This window comes from Tachyglossus aculeatus, chromosome 19, assembly GCF_015852505.1.
Source record: "Tachyglossus aculeatus isolate mTacAcu1 chromosome 19, mTacAcu1.pri, whole genome shotgun sequence".
NCBI classification, from domain to species: domain Eukaryota; kingdom Metazoa; phylum Chordata; class Mammalia; order Monotremata; family Tachyglossidae; genus Tachyglossus; species Tachyglossus aculeatus.
In genome coordinates this window covers 17,454,066-17,472,590 of record NC_052084.1, presented here as the reverse complement: position 1 = coordinate 17,472,590, position 18,525 = coordinate 17,454,066, and the positions used below count along the sequence as shown (strand labels likewise).

General features: G+C 42.9%; 1 protein-coding gene across 1 annotated transcript in view; it reads right to left on the bottom strand.

Moving 5' to 3' along the window:
- The window catches only part of DNAH8 (dynein axonemal heavy chain 8), a 230,915-nt gene that overhangs the window by 132,850 nt on the left and 79,540 nt on the right, over nucleotides 1–18,525 (bottom strand). The window contains exons 33-42 of the mRNA XM_038761016.1: nucleotides 17,604–17,704; nucleotides 15,081–15,218; nucleotides 12,124–12,364; nucleotides 8,765–8,964; nucleotides 6,484–6,637; nucleotides 5,472–5,635; nucleotides 4,682–4,784; nucleotides 2,952–3,056; nucleotides 2,171–2,332; nucleotides 1,529–1,753 (exon numbers count right to left, since the gene is read on the bottom strand). Coding sequence (XP_038616944.1) covers nucleotides 1,529–1,753; nucleotides 2,171–2,332; nucleotides 2,952–3,056; nucleotides 4,682–4,784; nucleotides 5,472–5,635; nucleotides 6,484–6,637; nucleotides 8,765–8,964; nucleotides 12,124–12,364; nucleotides 15,081–15,218; nucleotides 17,604–17,704 — 1,593 coding nt within the window. The remainder of the gene's footprint in view (nucleotides 1–1,528; nucleotides 1,754–2,170; nucleotides 2,333–2,951; nucleotides 3,057–4,681; nucleotides 4,785–5,471; nucleotides 5,636–6,483; nucleotides 6,638–8,764; nucleotides 8,965–12,123; nucleotides 12,365–15,080; nucleotides 15,219–17,603; nucleotides 17,705–18,525) is intronic.

The following is an 18,525-nucleotide window of genomic DNA, read 5'->3' as shown; positions in this document are numbered from 1 at the left end:
ACCATTAAAAAAAATCCAAAACAGTTACAGGGTTTAATATCAATGAAAATACGCACCACTAACAAAGTACCTTAATGAGAAGTTTTTATGAGCACAAATGTAAAAATTTAATTTTCCAAGTGTTATCCTTCCCAGCCTATCCAGTCAAAAGACACCTTTAACACACTTGAAAATCCCTCAAAGCTAAAATGAAATGGGATTTAATCGTGCTATCCAAGAAATCAAAACCCACACTGTTCTTCTATAAAATAGGAATTATATTCTTGCGGCCCCGTTAATAAAAAGTCACACTACAGTACTCGCGTTTGACATCGTATACTAATGCAGACGTGCACGGGCGCAATTTCTTCTGACATTCATTCATTCAATCGTTCGTTTTTATTGAGCGCTTACTGTGTGCAGAGCACTGTACTAAGCACTTAGCTCTGTACTAAGCACTCGTGGCACTCTGTGTCCAAAAAGGCATGTACGGTGGGATAAATGATTTCTAATTCCCTAACAGTTGCAGTCAAAATGTGTAGTGAAAGAAGGGGAATGTGTCAACCAACTCCGTTATCATTGTACTCACCCCAACACTTAATACAATGTTCTGAACATAGTAAGTGCTCAATAAATACCAATTGATGATGATGACGAGGTAAGCTCTAGACTGCAAGCTCACTTTGAGCTGGGAACAGGACTACCAACTGTGTTGCACTGCACTTGCCCAGATGCTTACTACAGTGACCTGCATACACTAAGCGCTCAATAAATACCATTGATGATGGCGGACAAATGTATTTGTGACTTTGTGCATTACAGAGAGAGAGAGAGAAGAGAGAAGAAAAATGAGGAGAAGAGAGATGAGCCCACTGTTGGGTAGGGACTGTCTCTATATGTTGCCAACTTGTACTTCCCAAGCGCTTAGTACAGTGCTCTGCACACAGTAAGCGCTCAATAAATATGACTGATGATGATGATGAAGATGAATGAGTGCTACAGCTAATGTGTAGCTGTTATGGTAATGACCATGCCCTCATTCACATCACTGGGGCTCAGTCTCTTCAATCAATCGTATTTATTGAGCGCTTACTGTGTGCAGAGCACTGTACTAAGCGCTTGGGAAGTCCAAGTTGGCAACATATACAAGTCTCTTCACTTGTAAAATGGTGGGAAAAATATTAACTCTCCTGTCTGAGATCACGAGCCCTTTGTAGGGTGAGGATTGGGTTGGATCTGATTGATGCTTGGCCCACAGAGGTTGGCGAATAAATAGCACGATGAATTCAAGTAGACTTTACCAGGTCATCAAAAATATCCCTCTGATCATCATCATCATCATCAATCGTATTTATTGAGCGCTTACTATGTGCAGAGCACTGTACTAAGCGCTTGGGAAGTCCAAGTTGGCAACATATAGAGACAGTCCCTACCCAACAGTGGGCTCACAGTCTAAAAGGGGGAGACAGAGAACAAAACCAAACCTACTAACAAAATAAATAGATATGTACAAATAAATTAAATAAATAGAGTAAAAAAATGACTTTACCAGGTCATCAAAAATATCCCTCTGATGCACGTGGATGGTGATTAGGGTCTCAAATTTCACCCGGTCAAACGGGGAGAGGTCGTGCGTCGTCTGACTAATGAGGACGTTTAAGAGATCCAGAAATTTCTGATTGGTTATCTGCATAATTTTCCGGTCATCCTTTGCGCTGTGCAAGGCCTCTTCGGAGTCATGCGTCCACAGCATCTGTATTCCCAGCAGCCCTACCTATAAAAAGCCAACAGGAAAACTCACAAAGCCGCAAATTTAATCTCAGGTTGGCGGGCCCTGGAGGGCCCGGGGACTACGTCCCGTTCTCAAACACAGACTTCTTCCTAGCGCGCAGTCCAGCCCTCTGGACTTGGAGCTTGTTGTGGGTAGAGAATGCATCTACCAACTCTATTATATGGGACTCACCCAAGCGCTTAGTTCAGTGCTCTGCACACAGTAAAGCTCTCAATAAATACCACTGACTGATAGTGCTTTGAACAGAACCGACTTGCAATCTCTGCTTTCATTACTACTGCCTTTCAAGAAGGGGTACAGCGGCTCAGTTGTCAATCTACAAAATTAAAAAAAACCCACATTTTTCTTCCCCACAGTCCATTTTTCTCCAACTGTTGAAATCTCGTCGGAGGGTCTTACCTGGGCGGGAAAATGAGAGAGAAAAGGCAACAGCTGGAAACTTGCATCGCTGATTTGGTAAAATGCTGCCCGGATTATGCAGTGCAATGAAGACATCTGCATCCTTAACAGATCTAGAAGCCAAATCTCTACCGGCCCTTTAGCCATCACTGCAGAATCCAACTAAAATAAAATTGGGAGTTCACATTACAAAAAAACGGGAACTTGCCTTTGTCACTTCATCATCATCATCAAACGTATTTATTGAGCGCTTACTATGTGCAGAGCACTGTACTAAGCGCTTGGGAAGTACAAATTGGCAACATACAGAGACAGTCCCTACCCAACAGTGGGCTCACAGTCTAAAAAGGGGAGACAGAGAACAAAACCAAACATACTAACAAAATAAAATAAATAGGTTTGCAAGCTCACCCCTCTAGACTCTAAGTTCATTATGGAGAGAGAACATGTCTGCTAATTCTGTTGTATTCTCCCAAACGTTTAGAACAGTGCTCTGCACATAGTGAGCGTGCAATAAACTGATTAAAGAGATCACACGTTAGCTCAACTAGCAGCTCACATTGTGAGCGTGCAATAAACTGATTAAAGAGATCACACGTTAGCTCAGCTAGCGGCTCACAGAGAGGTGGCTAACCCATAAGGAAAATTAACTCATTTTAATTAAATATTCCATGAGAATCTCTTCCAGGTTTGTTTTATCTCTCCTGACAGCATGTGACTGCTCTAACCGCCAACATTCAAATCTGAAATTAACCATGAAATTGCAAATAAGCCAAATTACAGGAATTTTTTCTCCTTCTCTTGATATAACAGACATCATCCGATCGTAATCCTTCGGGTGAAACTCTACTGAGTTTATGTTGTCAGACACTGCAGGGAGGTGTGGCTACAAAACAAAACAGCGGTATGAGAATATACGAAAATATCACAAATAAGAAAATCCCCTGCACCCAACATTAGCTCTATTAAAAATTGCATATGCCCATCTCCACTTCTACAATCACATGGTTATATTGCATTCTGGACGCGCATTTATAAATACACTTCTGCAGACACATAGAAAATTACTTATGTGTATAAAGGAGCCAGGTCACAGCGTGGCCTAATAATAATAATGATGATGGTATTTCTTAAGCACTTACACTGTGCTAGGCACTGTACTAAGCGCTGGGGTGGATACGAGCAAATCGGGTTGGACACACAATCCCTGTCCCTGGGAGTCAGAGGACCTACTTTCTGATCCCAGCTCTATCAACTGCTTGCTGGGTGACCTTGGGCAAGTCAGTGCTTTGCACATAGTAAGCGCTTAATAAATGCCATCATTATGATTATTATTATTATTCCCTTCTTTGGGCCTCAGTTTCCGCAACTGTAAAATGGGGATTAAATACCTTAAATATCTTTTCTCTCTCTTATTTGGACTCTGAGACCCACGCAGGCCAGGGACTGTGTCCAACCCAATTAACTTGCTCCTACCCAGTGTTCAGAACAGTGTTTGATGCACGGTAAGTGCTTATCATATACCATAAAAAATAAAAAACTTCAAGATGCCACAGAGAGCCCCAATTTCTCACTGGTGACTCCCATTGGGCACTGCATTTTTTTTTTTTACAGGAGTTATCAAGCACTTACTGTATGCCAGGCACTGTACTGAGCGCTGGGGTAGATAAAGGCTAACCAAGTTGAACACAGCCCATGACCCATATGGGGCTCACGGTCTTAATCCTTATTTTACAGATGAGGGAACTGAGACCCAGAGAAGACAAGTGACTTGCCCAAGGTCACACAGAGGCAGACAAGTGGCAGAGGCGGGATCAGAAGCCAGGTCCTTCTGACACCCAGGTCTGTGCTCTATCATAATAATAATAATAATAAGAAGAAGAAGGGTACTTGTTATGCGTTTACTAAGTGCCACGCACTGTACTAAGCGCTATCCAGTAAGCCCTGCTCCCCCCTTAATTGGAAGGGCTGAGGTTGACCAGAGAAGAGAAGCCAGGGAACCAAGCTGCAGGCCTGCTGATAATCAAGGGGCTGGTTCCTTACCCCACTTATTAATAATGATAGCAATAATTGTGGCATTTGTTAATTGCTTACTATGTGCCAGGCACTGTACTAAGCTCTGGGGTATATACAAGCTAATCAGGTTGGGCACAGTCCCTGTCCCACATGGGGCTCCCAGTCTTAATCCCCATTTGACAGACGAGGTAACTGAGGCCCAGAGAAGCTAAAGTGATTTGCCCAAGGCCACCCAGTAGAGAAGTGGCGAAGCGGGATTAGAACCCAGGTCCTTCTGACACCCAGGCCTGTGCTCTATTCACTAGACCATGCTGTGTCTTCCTACACAGAATCTAACTGCCCCAAAATAGACCATATGATAAACATACGAATGTTCCCAAATTCTTCCTTTCCTCAGTTTTCAAAATGTTCACTTTCATTAACTTCCATTGCCTGTTTTTTGAGTAGATATACTGGATGAAAATAAAAATTACAGAGAATGCAATTAAAAGTTACCTGTATAGTATGGGAATCACTTGCTTGTCCAAGAATTTCCAGAAGTACAGGATCAGATACAAAAAAGAATCTAGGAAACAGGAGCCGCTTCTTTTCCAGATAGCTTAAAAATTAAGCAAAATTTCCATCAGTAAGTGTGTTTTAGTTCCAGCATGCTGCTCGTGGATAACAACAGACTAGTTCTGTCTCTCTTATATGGGTTTTTGGTTTTTTTTTTTTTGGAACACAGCTCTTTGTTAAGACTGCCAAACACTTTCTTGGTTTCACACATACATACTTTGAGTGATATAACCAAGTGATGGTACATTCTGCACACAGTAAGAGCTCAGTAAATATCTTTGTTTGATTCCCCCATCCTCCAGAGGCTTTTACAGTACGTAAGTGCTGTGGGGCTGAAGGAGCAGTGAGTAAGGGGAGCAAATCCAAGTGCAAGGATGATGTAGAAGGGAGTGGGAGAAGAGGAAATGAGGGCTTGGAGAAGGCCTCTTGGAGGAGACGTGCCTTCGATATGCCTTTGAAGGTGGGGAAAATAACTGCCTGTTGGATACTAACTGGCTTTGCACTGATCGTCTCAGGCGGCCCCCCTAGTCGAAAATGGGGGCGAAAGTGCAGTTCCTACAGAAGATGCGAAGAAATGAAGATGTGAGTCCAATCTGTAGGTCCCCCATGCCTGTCCTATACCAACTCCAGGCCCCGAGGGGGAAGATGATTTACCAACCGGAAATACGTTCAAATGACCGGGTCGGTCGGAAACACGGATAGCCCGCTATTTTGCCAATTTGGCGCCTACCCCGTGAGCGACTTCTGACACACTTCCAACTGTTCGTGTAAATGCGGCAGCAGCTGTCCCATCGTTTCATCTCCCACACAGCAGTTGATGACGTTGGGGTTCTCGTGCGCCCGCTGCATGATTTTGATCCAAGACTTGTCGATGTTCTGAAAGCGTTTGGCTTCCTGCAAACACGGAGAGTCTGTTGAGAACATTTCTCTTTCAAAGTGACTATTAGTTACCCTGTCCCCTTGATAGCCACATCCATGTAGCGCCTCTCCTCTCTCTCTCTTTATGGCACTCCTTAAGCGCTTACTATGTGCCAGGCACTGGATTAAGCACTAGGATAGATAACAAGATAATCAGGTTGGACACAGTCCCTGTCCCACATGGGGCTCACCGTCTCAATCCCCATTTTACAGATCAGGGAACTGAGGCACAGAAAAATAAAGTCACTTGTTCAGGGTCGCACAGCAGACACGTGTCAGAGCCAGAATTAGAACCCAGGTCCTTCTGGCTTCCAAGCCCATGCTCTATCCATTCTACTGTTATAATGTGTTATATTGTTATATTGTGTCATAGGGTTATATCGTCAATATTGCATTATTGTACTGTAGTCTCCCAAGTACTGTTCTGCTCAGAGGATTGTACTAAGCGCTTGGGAGAGTACACTCCAAGGTACAACATAAGTGCTTGGCCCATAATAAACGCTTAACAAATACCATCATCATTATAAGGAGAGGTCTTGGTCAGGGAGGGATTCTTGATTATAAAGTAAAATTATTTTGATCCTTGTTTCTTAATGAAGGGAATTTTATCTAGCATCTGTTCTGCTCAGAAAGCCCTCAATAAATATAATTGATTAAATGACTGAATTGACCTAATAGTGTTGATTTTGAGATACTGGATGTACTACCTAAGCCTTTGGGTGGTAGTTTTTTAAAACCGTAAGAAACGTGTTCCTGCCGAGGTCTTTGCCAAACCATTTACAAAGATGCTCCTGCCTGCTTTCAAAGACGACGTATCTGCTTACCTGTGGTAACTGCTTTGCGATATCTCCACCGACAAAAACAGCTTCGAGATAAACCCAGAGGTTCTGGACTACGAGCCACTCTTCAATGATATCTGATGAGGTGGACAGCTTGAGGATCCAATTCTGAATATTCTTTTTAAACGGAGCATTGTATCTAGAAGCAGAAGTGGAGCGGGCAAAGTTTGAAGAAAGATTTGGAAACAAGAGAAAATTATTAAAAAATAGTGAGAGAGGAAGAATGCCTTCCTGTTTTTTTTTTTTTAAGTAGGGAATGAAGATGCTCAGAATTCTAAAAGTCTGTCTTTCAAAATAGTTACTATTCTGATTTGTAAAAAAATCAATCAATCAACTGTATTTATGGAGCACTTGTGTGGAGTGCATTGTCCTAAGCACTTGGGAGAGTAAACGTGACAGAATTGGAAGACACATGTTCCCTGGCCAACTTAGTCTAGAAGGGGATCCAGACATTAAAATAAATTATGCCTATGTACACATAAAGTGCATTAAGTGCTGTGGGGCTGAAGGCGGGGTGAATAAAGAGTACAAATCCAAGTGCAATAGGGATAGGCAATAGGGGAAATGAGGTCAGTCAGTGAATCGTATTTATTGAGTGCTTACCATGTGCAGAGCATTGTACTAAGCACTTGGGAGTAATACACTCCAAGGTACAACATAAATGCTTGGCCCATAGTAAGTGCTTAACAAATATCATCATCATTATAATGAGAGGTCTTAGGGAGGGCTTCTTGATTACAAAGTAAAATTACTTTGATCCTTGTTTCTTAATGAAGGGAATTTTCTCTAGCATCAACCTAATCGTGCCACTCTCCCCCAAAATTTTCCACCCTACTCCCTAATCGCATGTATATATATACATATATATATGTATATGTTTGTTATATATGTATATATGTTTGTTATATATGTATATGTTTGTACATATTTATTACTCTATTTATTTATTTATTTATTTTGCTTGTACATATCTATTCTATTTATTTTATTTTGTTAGTATGTTTGGTTTTGTTCTCTGTCTTCCCCTTTTAGACTGTGAGCCCACTGTTGGGTAGGGACTGTCTCTATATGTTGCCAATTTGTACTTCCCAAGCGCTTAGTACAGTGCTCTGCACATAGTAAGCACACAATAAATACGATTGATGATGATGATGCCTGAAGCCCTCAATAATTCCCCATTGCTACTTGCATCAAACTCCTATCCATCATGGCCTTAAGGCTTCTCACCGACCGACTGCTCTGTTCTCTTGTCTCTCCCCTTTTGTAATTTTGTAAGCTTTTGTAATTCTCGCGTCTCGATCTTCGTAATTCTTCACGGAGTCTAAAACGCTGCTCTGCCAGTTTAGGCACTCCATGGATACTATTAAGAATCAATCGATGGTATTTATTGAGCCTTTACTGTGTGCAGAGCCCTGTACTAAGCGCTTGGGAGAGCTCAATATTACAGATTTGGTCAACACATTCCATGCTCGCACCGAGCTAACGGTCTAAAGGGACGAGTTTACAAGGTGTTGTGTCACCTTGGGCAAGTCAAGTCATTTCTCTGTGCCTCAGTTCTCTCATCAGTAAAATGGGGATTAAGACCGTGAGCCCTATGTAGGATAGGGACTGAATCCAATCTGATCATGTTGTACCTACCCCAGCGCTTAGTATAGTGCTTGGCACATAGTAAATGTTTAATAACCACAATTATTATTATATATTCGTCATACACCTGACTCTTGCCCTTCTCAAGGTGCCATCAGAGTAAAATCTCTCTGTCGGTGAGTGAGTGAAAAGATCCTGTGAGAAAATAAGATTCTGGCAGTGGGGTGGGTCTTGCTTTATCTAATCTGGGCCCTTTTAATAGACGGGCAATCCTCAATGATTTCTGTGTGCCCTCTGAGACTGATCAAAACTTCCCTGAATTCAGTCTTAAATTCAGCCTGTTTACCCAAGGGGCTCATTGGGTTACATAGTTGCTTTCTGTTGTGCACTACTCAATATCATATCAGGAGTAAATTGGCTATTAGCAATTTGCTTTCTGTCGATTCGAGGCCCGTGAACGATACACTCTTTCCAATTTGGCTCCCTCTTGGTCGGATTCTATTAACGCCAGCATTTTGGCTCGGGGGCGAATTATGAGATTTGGTGTAGAGTGGAATGGGAGACAGAAAGGAGGGAGGCAGAGGCCTAAGATTGCTGCTGAAATTGTAGTATCGGGTTCCTAACGGTGACTTGATATCAATACATATATAATGAGATGAGACAAACGTGTAAGATTTACCTGTTCGTAAGTAAGGAGCCCAGGACCATTAAACTGTCCTCCATCAGCGTAATGATTTCTGCTGACTCCGTTCCCTTGAGCAGAAGCTCTCCTCTTCCCTTAAATGAGGAGAAACTCAGACTCTGATTAGTCCAGCTTTCTGTTACCTGAGTCAGTTTAGCTTCAATATCCTTTTCCTTGATGGCAGAGATGCAGATGTCCTGTCACGCAAAGAATTTTTTTTTGAGAATCCTTCTTCGGGTGAGATGCTCTTCACATAGCCCACAAAAATGCTCCCTGATGAAACTTTTATGACCGATCCTGGGCTCCTATATTTTGTTTAAAGAAGTCTGGTTTTGAACCTTTACTAGGAAAGGGCATTATTTTATGAACCTCAACCTCTTGATAACGATCCATCACTTGTATTTATTGAGCACTTACTAAGCCTCAGGAGAGAACTAGGATCTCCTCGCTAATCCCATTTCTTTAAGCTCCTTGAGGTCAGGGATTGTATCTGATTGTTTTAAAACATTCTCCCAAGCATTCACTGGGTGCTCTGCACACAGACAGATCTGAAAAAATGTGAGTGATAGATGGATTGATTGACTGACAAGAGCACTCAACTCTGCATGGAAGGGTTGGTGGACTACAGGGACAGCCAGATAGCTCAGGCAGCAACAAAAAAAGGGAAAGCGAGGAAAAGATTGACTTCGGTTTGGCGGCATAATCTCCTCTTCGAACAATCAGTCATTGGTATTTATTGAGCGCTTACTATGTGCAGAGTGCTCTACTAAGCACTCGGGAGCCTCATTCATTCATTCATTTATCCAATCGTATTTATTGAGTGCTTACTGTGTGCAGAGCACTGTACTAAGCGCTAGGGAAGTACAAGTTGGCAACATATAGAGACGGTCTCTACCCAACAGCGGGCTCACAGTCTAGAAGGGAGAGACAGACAACAAAACTAAACATGTTAACAAAATAAATAGAATATGTACAAATAAAATAGAGTAATAAATCCGCACAAACATATATACATATATACGGGTGCTGTGGGGAAGGGAAGGAGGTAAGGCAGGGGGGGATGCTGGGGTGGGGGATGGATCAGCTGCTAGCCAGACTCCTGGCTCTCTGCTCCTATGTCTCACTTTTCTTCTTCTGGCTATCCCTCTTCGTGGCCTTCGCGATCAATCGTATTTATTGAGTGCTTACTGTGTGCAGAGCACTGTACTAAGCGCTAGGGAAGTACAGGTTGGCAACATATAGAGACGGTCTCTACCCAACAGCGGGCTCACAGTCTAGAGGGGAGAGACAGACAACAAAACTAAACATGTTAACAAAATAAATAGGATATGTACAAATAAAATAGAGTAATAAATCCGCACAAACATATATACATATATACGGGTGCTGTGGGGAAGGGAAGGAGGTAAGGCGGGGGGGGATGCCGGGGTGGGGGATGGATCAGCCGCTAGCCAGATTCCTGGCTCTCTGCTCTTATGTCTCACTTTTCTTCTTCTGGCTATCCCTCTTCGTGGCCTTCATGATCAATCGTATTTATTGAGTGCTTACTGTGTGCAGAGCACTGTACTAAGCGCTAGGGAAGTACAGGTTGGCAACATATAGAGACGGTCTCTACCCAAGAGCGGGCTCACAGTCTAGAGGGGAGAGACAGACAACAAAACTAAACATATTAACAAAATAAATAGAATATGTACAAATAAAATAGAGTAATAAATCCGCACAAACATATATACATATATACGGGTGCTGTGGGGAAGGGAAGGAGGTAAGGCAGGGGGGATGCCGGGGTGGGGGATGGATCAGCCGCTAGCCAGATTCCTGGCTCTCTGCTCCTATGTCTCACTTTTCTTCTTCTGGCTATCCCTCTTCGTGGCCTTCGGGATCACTTCCCGGCCTCCTTTATTCTCTCCTGTATCTCCTTCACCTCCCAACCAATATAGGTGATGGGTTTCTCTCTCCCTCTCAGCCCAAGCCCACCACTTTCTTCTCAGCTTACCTCTTGTTCCCTAACAAGGTCCCAATTCTGTTGAATTATACTCCCCTAAGCGTCTTTAAATCGACTGACTCTACTATACTGTTACATTGTACTCTCCTGAGTGCTTAGTCCAGTGCTCTGCACACGGTAAGTGCTCAATAAATATGACCGACTGACTGAGAAGCACGGAAGAAGCACGGCCTAGTGGACTGAACGCGGGCCTAGGAGTAAGAAGGCCATGGGTTCTAATCCTGGCTCCGCCACTTGTCTGCTGTGTGACTTTGGGCAAGTCACTTAATCCCATCTGGAAAATGGGGATTGATACTGTGAGCAATCCAATTTGCTTGTATCCACCCCGTGCTTAGTACAGTGCCTGGAACATAGTAAGTGCTTAACAAATACCAGAATTATTATTGATTGATTGATTGAACAAAGCAGGGGAGGAAGAAATATTTTTAGCTGGAGTGGTTGCCTGTGAGGAAATCATACAGACATGACATAGCCACACACACAGGCCCAAAACACATACCCATTGGCACACACAGAACAGAATGCCAGAATCCAAAGAGCCTCTAGACAAAATCTTTAGAGATGCCCTATTGTTCAGTACAGTGCTTGGCACGTAGTAAGCGCTCAAAAAATACCACAGATAAGTGATGATGATGCCTCGTGGTGCCAAGTCTTTGCTCGAAACAACCAGGCCACCATGCTGTGGTTTGAGCAGGGGCTCTTCTAAGCACACACATTATTCATTCATTCAATCATATTTATTGAGCGCTTACTGTGTGCAGAGCACTGTACTAATTTGGGCAAGTCACTTCACTTCTCTGGGCCTCAGTTCCCTCATCTGGAAAATGGGGATTAAGACTGCGAGCCCCTCTCTGGGACAGCCTGATCACCTTGTAACCTCCCCAGCGCTTAGAACAGTGCTTTGCACATAGTAAGCACTTAATAAATGTCATCATTATCATTATTATTACAAGTTGGCAACATATAGAGACGGTCCCTACCCAACAGTGGGCTCACAGTCTAGAAAGGGGAGACAGATAACAAAACAAACCATATTAACAGAATAAAATAAATAGAATAAATATGTCCAAGTAAAATAGAGTAATAAATAAAATAGAGTAATAGTAATTAGGTTCTTGATAGAATGTTGACCTCCTCCTACATTATAATAATAATAATAATAACTGTGGTATTTCTTAAGTGATCACTATGTGCCAGGCACTGTACTAAGCGCTGGGGTGGATACAAGTAAATGGGGTTGGAGGGAGGCCTTTCTACACGTAAACAAGTGTATTGGGAACTTTTAAAAACACAAATATCAAAAGAGAATAATGTAGAGAAGGAAAACGTGTGTCCGACAGCCATCTCTAACCTCAATATCATCCTTATTTTTAAGGAGGGGTGCCTCCATAATATTTCGAAGACAAAACGAGTCAGACTCCACATCAAACTGGGTTCCCGTCACTTCTGCAATCCGATCCCAGTGCCTCTGCTTCATCGCTCTGTTGGTCATCATTTCTAATAAGGGACAGGATTCACTGAAGTCGTCTATTCTTTTCTTAAGATCCAGAAAGGCTTGCCAATCTTTGAGTCCCCTTGGAAGCTTGCGGCACCTTAAGGAAGAGGAGAGTTAGCATTTTTACTTAAAAAAAAAATGTCTTTGCTCGGTAACATATTCGCCAAACAGGACTACGGGAACCCTATCGTACCTCGCTGATTTCCTGAACTAATGTCCAACTACTCACTCCGCCTCGGCCTCATCTAGCTCGCCGCTGACTCCTTGCCTATGTCTGCCTCTGGCTTGGAACTCCCTCCCCCTTCATAGCTGACAGACCATCACTCTCCCCACCTTCAAAGCCATATTAATGATAATAATGATAATAACTGTGCTATTTGTTAAGGGCTTACTCTGTGCCAGGCACCGTACTAAGTACTGGAGTGGATACAAGCAAATCAGGTTGGACGGTCCCTGTCGCACTTGGGGCTCACGTTCTCAATCCCCAGTTGAGGTGACTGAGACCCAGGGAAGTAGAGTGACTTACCCAAGGTCACACAGCAGACAAGTGGTGGAGTCACAACTAGAACCCATGACCTAATTAGAACCACGACTCCCATGCCCTTGCTCTAGCCACCTCGCCACGATATTAAAATCACATCTCCTCCAAGAGGCCTTTCCCGACTAAGCCTGCATTTCCTCTACTCCCTCTCCTTTCTGCGTCACCTATGAATTTGGATCCATACCCTATGACATGCACCCTGGAATGAGCTGGGATTAGAACCAGGTCATCTGATGCTCAGGCCCGTGCTCCTTCCACTAATCAATCAATCAATCAATCGTATTTATTGAGCGCTTACTGTGTGCAGAGCACTGTACTAAGTGCTTGGGAAGTACAAGTTGGCAACATCTAGAGACGGTCCCTACCCAACAGTGGGCTCACAGTCTAGAAGGGGGAGACAGACAATAAAACCAAACATATTAACAAAATAAAATAAATAGAATAGATATGTACAAGTAAAATAGAGTAATAAATATGTACAAACATATATACAGGTATATACATATATACAGGTAGGACACACTGCCTCTCTCCTCCTTTGGTGTTTTTTTATGATTAGCACTGAGCTAGTCCAGCAACTTTAGTGTCTTTTCCTCCACTCTTTTCCTCTATTGTCTGGGGTCCCCTCTGTAGCAGGAGAAGGAAATTGGGCTCCAAGCAGAAACTCTTTTCAGAGAAATTAAAAACACCCAGTTGATGGAATGTCCCTAAGCCCCACAGCTTCATCATTTATTTGAATGTCTCCCTCCCCATCTGGACCGCATGCTCCATGTGGGCAGGGCACGTGTCTACCAACTCTGTTGGTACTCAAAGATTGGCAAGCCTTTCTGGATCTTAAGAAAAGAATAGATGACTTCAGTGAATTCTGTGAATCCTGTCCCTTATTAAGTGCCCTCTCCCAAGCACTTAATACTTCAAAGCGTCCCTTCAAAGCCCAACTGAGAGCTCACCTCCTCCAGGAGGCCTTCCCAGACTGAGCCCCCTTTTTCCTCTCCCCCTCCCCATCCCTCCCGCCCTACCTCCATCCCCTCCCCACAGCACCTGTATATATGTTTGTACAGATTTATTACTCTATTTATTTTACTTGTACATATTTACTATTCTATTTATTTTATTTTGTTAATATGTTTGGTTTTGTTGTCCGTCTCCCCCTTCTAGACTGTGAGCCCGCTGTTGGGTAGGGACCGTCTCTATACGTTGCCAACTTGTAATGATAATAATAATAATGATGGCACTTGTTAAGCGCTTACTGTGTGCAAAGCACTGTTCTAAGCACTGGGGAGGATACAAGGTGATAAGGTTGTGCCACGGGGGGCTCACAGTCTTAATCCCCATTCTACAGATGAGGTCTCTGAGGCACAGAGAAGTTAAGCGACTTGCCCGAAGTCACACAGCTGACAAGCGGCAGAGCCGGGACTTGAACCCATGACCTCTGACTCCCAAGCCCGTGCTCTTTCCATTGAGCCACGCTGCAAGCGCTTAGTACAGTGCTCTGCACACAGTAAACGCTCAATAAATGCAATTCATTGAATGAATGAATGAATACGGTGCTCTGCACACAGTAAGTGCTCGATAAATACAATTTATTGATTGGGTCAACATCAAACAAGCCTTCAAGGGTCTTCCATTAAGATTCGGTTTTAGAATGGCTTCCATTAAGCAGAAACATGATGCCCAATTCTCTCTCTCTCTCTCTCTCTCATCTTCACCCAGTAAAGGTACAGAGGGTTCATTAAGAGACACCTTTGTAGATAAAGAAGGAGCATGGTGCAGTGGATAGAACCCGAGGCTGGGAGTTAGAAGGTCACGGGTTCTAATCCTGGCTCTGTCACTTATCTGCTGTGTGACCTTGGGCAAGTCACTTAACTTCTCGGTGCCTCAGTTTCTCATCTGTAAAATGGGGATTAAGATTGTGGGACACGGGCTGTGTCCAACCTGATGATCTTGTATCCATGCCAGCACTTAGTGCAGTGCCTGGCACATAGTCAGCATTTAACAAATACCATTATAATAATAATTATCATTATTATTATTATTATTATTATTATAAGGTTTGGGGAAGGGAAGAAAGAGGGCAGAGAGGCAGAATACCTAGGAGGCAGAGGGGAAGGGGAAAGTGGGGACATAGAGAAGGGGAAAGTGAAGGTAATAGAAAGAAGCAATTCCAGAGCTAGCAACCATTCAATACTCATTTGAATTGGATATTGCGGAACCTTTAAAATGGCAGGGACTATATAAATGCTAAATAGAAAATGCACTTTAGAACACTCACCGGTTTTGAAATTCCTGGAGTTCGGCGTTAATCTTTTCAATATCTACATCTCCCCAGAGTATTTCATAATAACCACTGATATTACTCATTACGGTATCGTATAATCCATACAGCTTTTGCAGCAATCCTAGTTCCTTCCTGAAAGCAAAATTTCAAACGGTCTTAGAAATTCATCCTGGCAGTCCTAACTCTTGCTGTGCTCCGGATTCAGCTGGTCTGGAGGATTTCAGCTCCGTGCTTAGTTATGCCCATTGACCCCACTACTAGACTGTAAGCTTACTGTGGGCAGGGAACGTGTCTACTGACTCTTATACTGTGCTCTCCCAAGCACTTAGTACAGTACTCTTCACACAGAAAGTACTCAATAAATACCACTGATTGATGGATTGATTACTGACCACATGATCCACTAGTCCCTAGAGAGGAGACCGCTCTACTGGCATTAAATGTCCGAGGGTTCCAAGAGTACTTCTGTTCCCAGGAAGTGGGAGGATGTAGGAAAATCTCTACTTTTTCCCCTACCTGATAATCTATGGTCTCACTCTGGGTTATATCCTTCTCTCCATCCACCTCTACCTCCAAAACTCCCTTCCTCATTCTGGACCTATTTTTGCCTAATAATAATAATAACAACAACTGTACTTGTTAAGGGACTGACTCTGGGCAGGCACACTGTTCTAAGTGCTGGGGTAAGCTTGTTGTGGACAGGGAATATGTCATATTCCTATTTTGTATTCATTCAGTCGCATTTATTGAGCGCTTACTGTGTGCAGAGCAACGTACTAAGCGCTTGGAAAGTACAATTTGGCAACAGATAGAGACAAGCCCTCCCCAACAACGGCCTCACAGTCTAAAAGGGGGAGACAGACAACAAAACAAAGCAAGGAGACAGGCATCAAGACGTCTTCAAGACTGTGAGCCCACTGTTGGGTAGGGACCGTCTCTATATGTTGCCAACTTGTACTTCCCAAGCGCTTAGTACAGTGCTCTGTGCACCGTAAGTGCTCAATAAATACGATTGATTGATTGATTGATCAAGAGCAGAATTGTACTCTCCCAAGTACTTAGTGCAGTGCCGCAAGCACTCAATAAATGTGACTGGCTGACTCTCTGACTGCCTGGGGTAGCTACAAGTTAATCAGATTGGGCACAATCCCTATGCCACATGAGGTTTACAATCTAAGAATGAGGGAGTAGGGTCCAATTCCCTATTTTACAGGTGAGGTAAACTGAGGCCCAGAAAAGTGACTTTCCCATAGTCACACAGTTGACACAAGGGCTGAGCTGAGGCCTCTGACTCCCAAGCCTGTGATCTTTCCACTAGGGAACACTGCCTCTCTCTTCCTTCAGTTTCTTTTTTATGATCAGTAGTGAGCTAGTCCAGCAACTTTAGTGTCTTTTGCTCCATTCTTTTCCACTATTGTCTGGGGTCCCCTCTGAAGCAGGAGAAGGAAATTGGGCTCCAAGTAGAAACTTTACAGAGAAATTAAAAACACCCAGTTGACGGAATGCTTCTGTCTCCGTCTCTCTAAGCGTGTCAGCCTCGGCCTCTGGGGATGTGTCACTATATCTTTCTGTCTTTCGTTCCTGTCCCTTCTGCTCGGCCCATCCTGATTTTATTAAAGGGGCTGTACGTTGTTCCCTGAAAGACTGAAAGCTGTGATTTTTCTTACGATCATTTTGCTTCAGTCTCTCAAGCATCAGCCCTGAAAACAGCTAGTGGATTACAACAGCTCAACTCCAGGGCTGGTTTCCTCCCACGGGTATTTTGGCTTTAGTCTGAATATAGGAAAAGAGGGATCATATATACTCAGTTCTCTTATAATGAATGGGTTTCATTCTTGAAAAATCCATGTTAAGGAAAACTCAGGTTATGTATAAATATGACTACATATACATACCTATATTTATACACACACGACTATGTGCGTATGTGTTTATCTCTAGACTGTAAGCACTCATCATCATCATCATCATCAATCGTATTTATTGAGTGCTTACTGTGTGCACAGCACTGTACTAAGCGCTTGGGAAGTACAAGTTGGTAACATCTAGAGATTGTCCCTACCCAACAGTGGGCTCACAGTCTAAAAGGGGGAGACAGAGAACAAAACCAAACATACTAACAAAATAAAATAAATAGAACAGATATGTACAAGTAAAATAAACAAATAAATAAATATGACTGAATGAATAAAATCCTGATAGGCAGGGAATTTATCTACCCATTCTGTTGCATTGTCCTCTCCCAAGTGTTTAGTACAGTGCTCTGCACATATTAAGCACTCAATAAATCCCACTGACTGACAAGATGTGTCTTGACCAATGTTGTCCCTTCTTCCATCCACACAGAAGTGTGTTGTCAGAAGAATGGCCCCTAATTCCAACTGTGCTCTCTCCTAAATGTGTACTATGAAAGAACTGAGCATATCCGTATTTCTTTCAGAGGATGATTTGAAATTTATATTAACACTATCATGTTCTATTTGCTACGGAAACTGAGCAAGTATTTTCAAAATTTACCTGGTTTTATGTAAAACCTCATAGTCAGTGACAGGCAAGCCAAAGAGTTGTTCTCCAGAAGAATAGGTAACAAATTTCCTCCATAAATCATCAAAATTGGCCTAAAATGAAAATCCAAAAGTTTAATGATCAATTCTACTTGAAAACTCTTATATCATGGGGGAATTACTCTAATACAACGATGAACCTTATAAATGCTGGAATAATTTTATATAATATATATACACATATATATAATTCAGCTTTGTCAGAAACCTAGTGAAAAATATCTTTTGATTTAGTGTCTTCTGATTTAGGGGATACAGACATGCAGACACACGCACAAACTAATCAGGTAGGATACAGTCCGTGTCCCATGTGGGGCTCACAGTCATTCCCCATTTTACAGATGAGGTAACTGGGGCACAGAGAAGTTAAATCATCAATCGTATTTATTGAGCACTTACTGTGTGCAGAGCACTGTACTAAGCGCTTGGGAAGTACAAATTGGCAACATATAGAGACAGTCCCTACCCAACAGTGGGCTCACAGTCTAAAAGTGACTTGCCCATGGTCGCACAGCAGACAAGTGACACAACCAGGATTAGAACCCACATCCTTTTCACTCCCAGGCTCGTGCTCTATCCGCTAGACCAGTCTGCTTTATTTTTTTTTGGATGGTATTTGTTAAGCACTTACTATGTGCAAAGCACAGTTCTAAGCGCTGAGGGGATACAGAGTGAACAGGTTGTCCCATGTGGGGCTCACAGTCTTAATCTCCATTTTACAGATGAGGGAACTGAGGCACAGAGAAGTTAGGTGATTTGCCCAAAGTCACACAGCTGACAATTGGCGGAGCCGGGATTTGAACCCACGACCTTTGACGCCAAAGCCCGGGCTCTTTCCACTGAGACACGCTGCTTCTCATTTGAATCCTACTCTT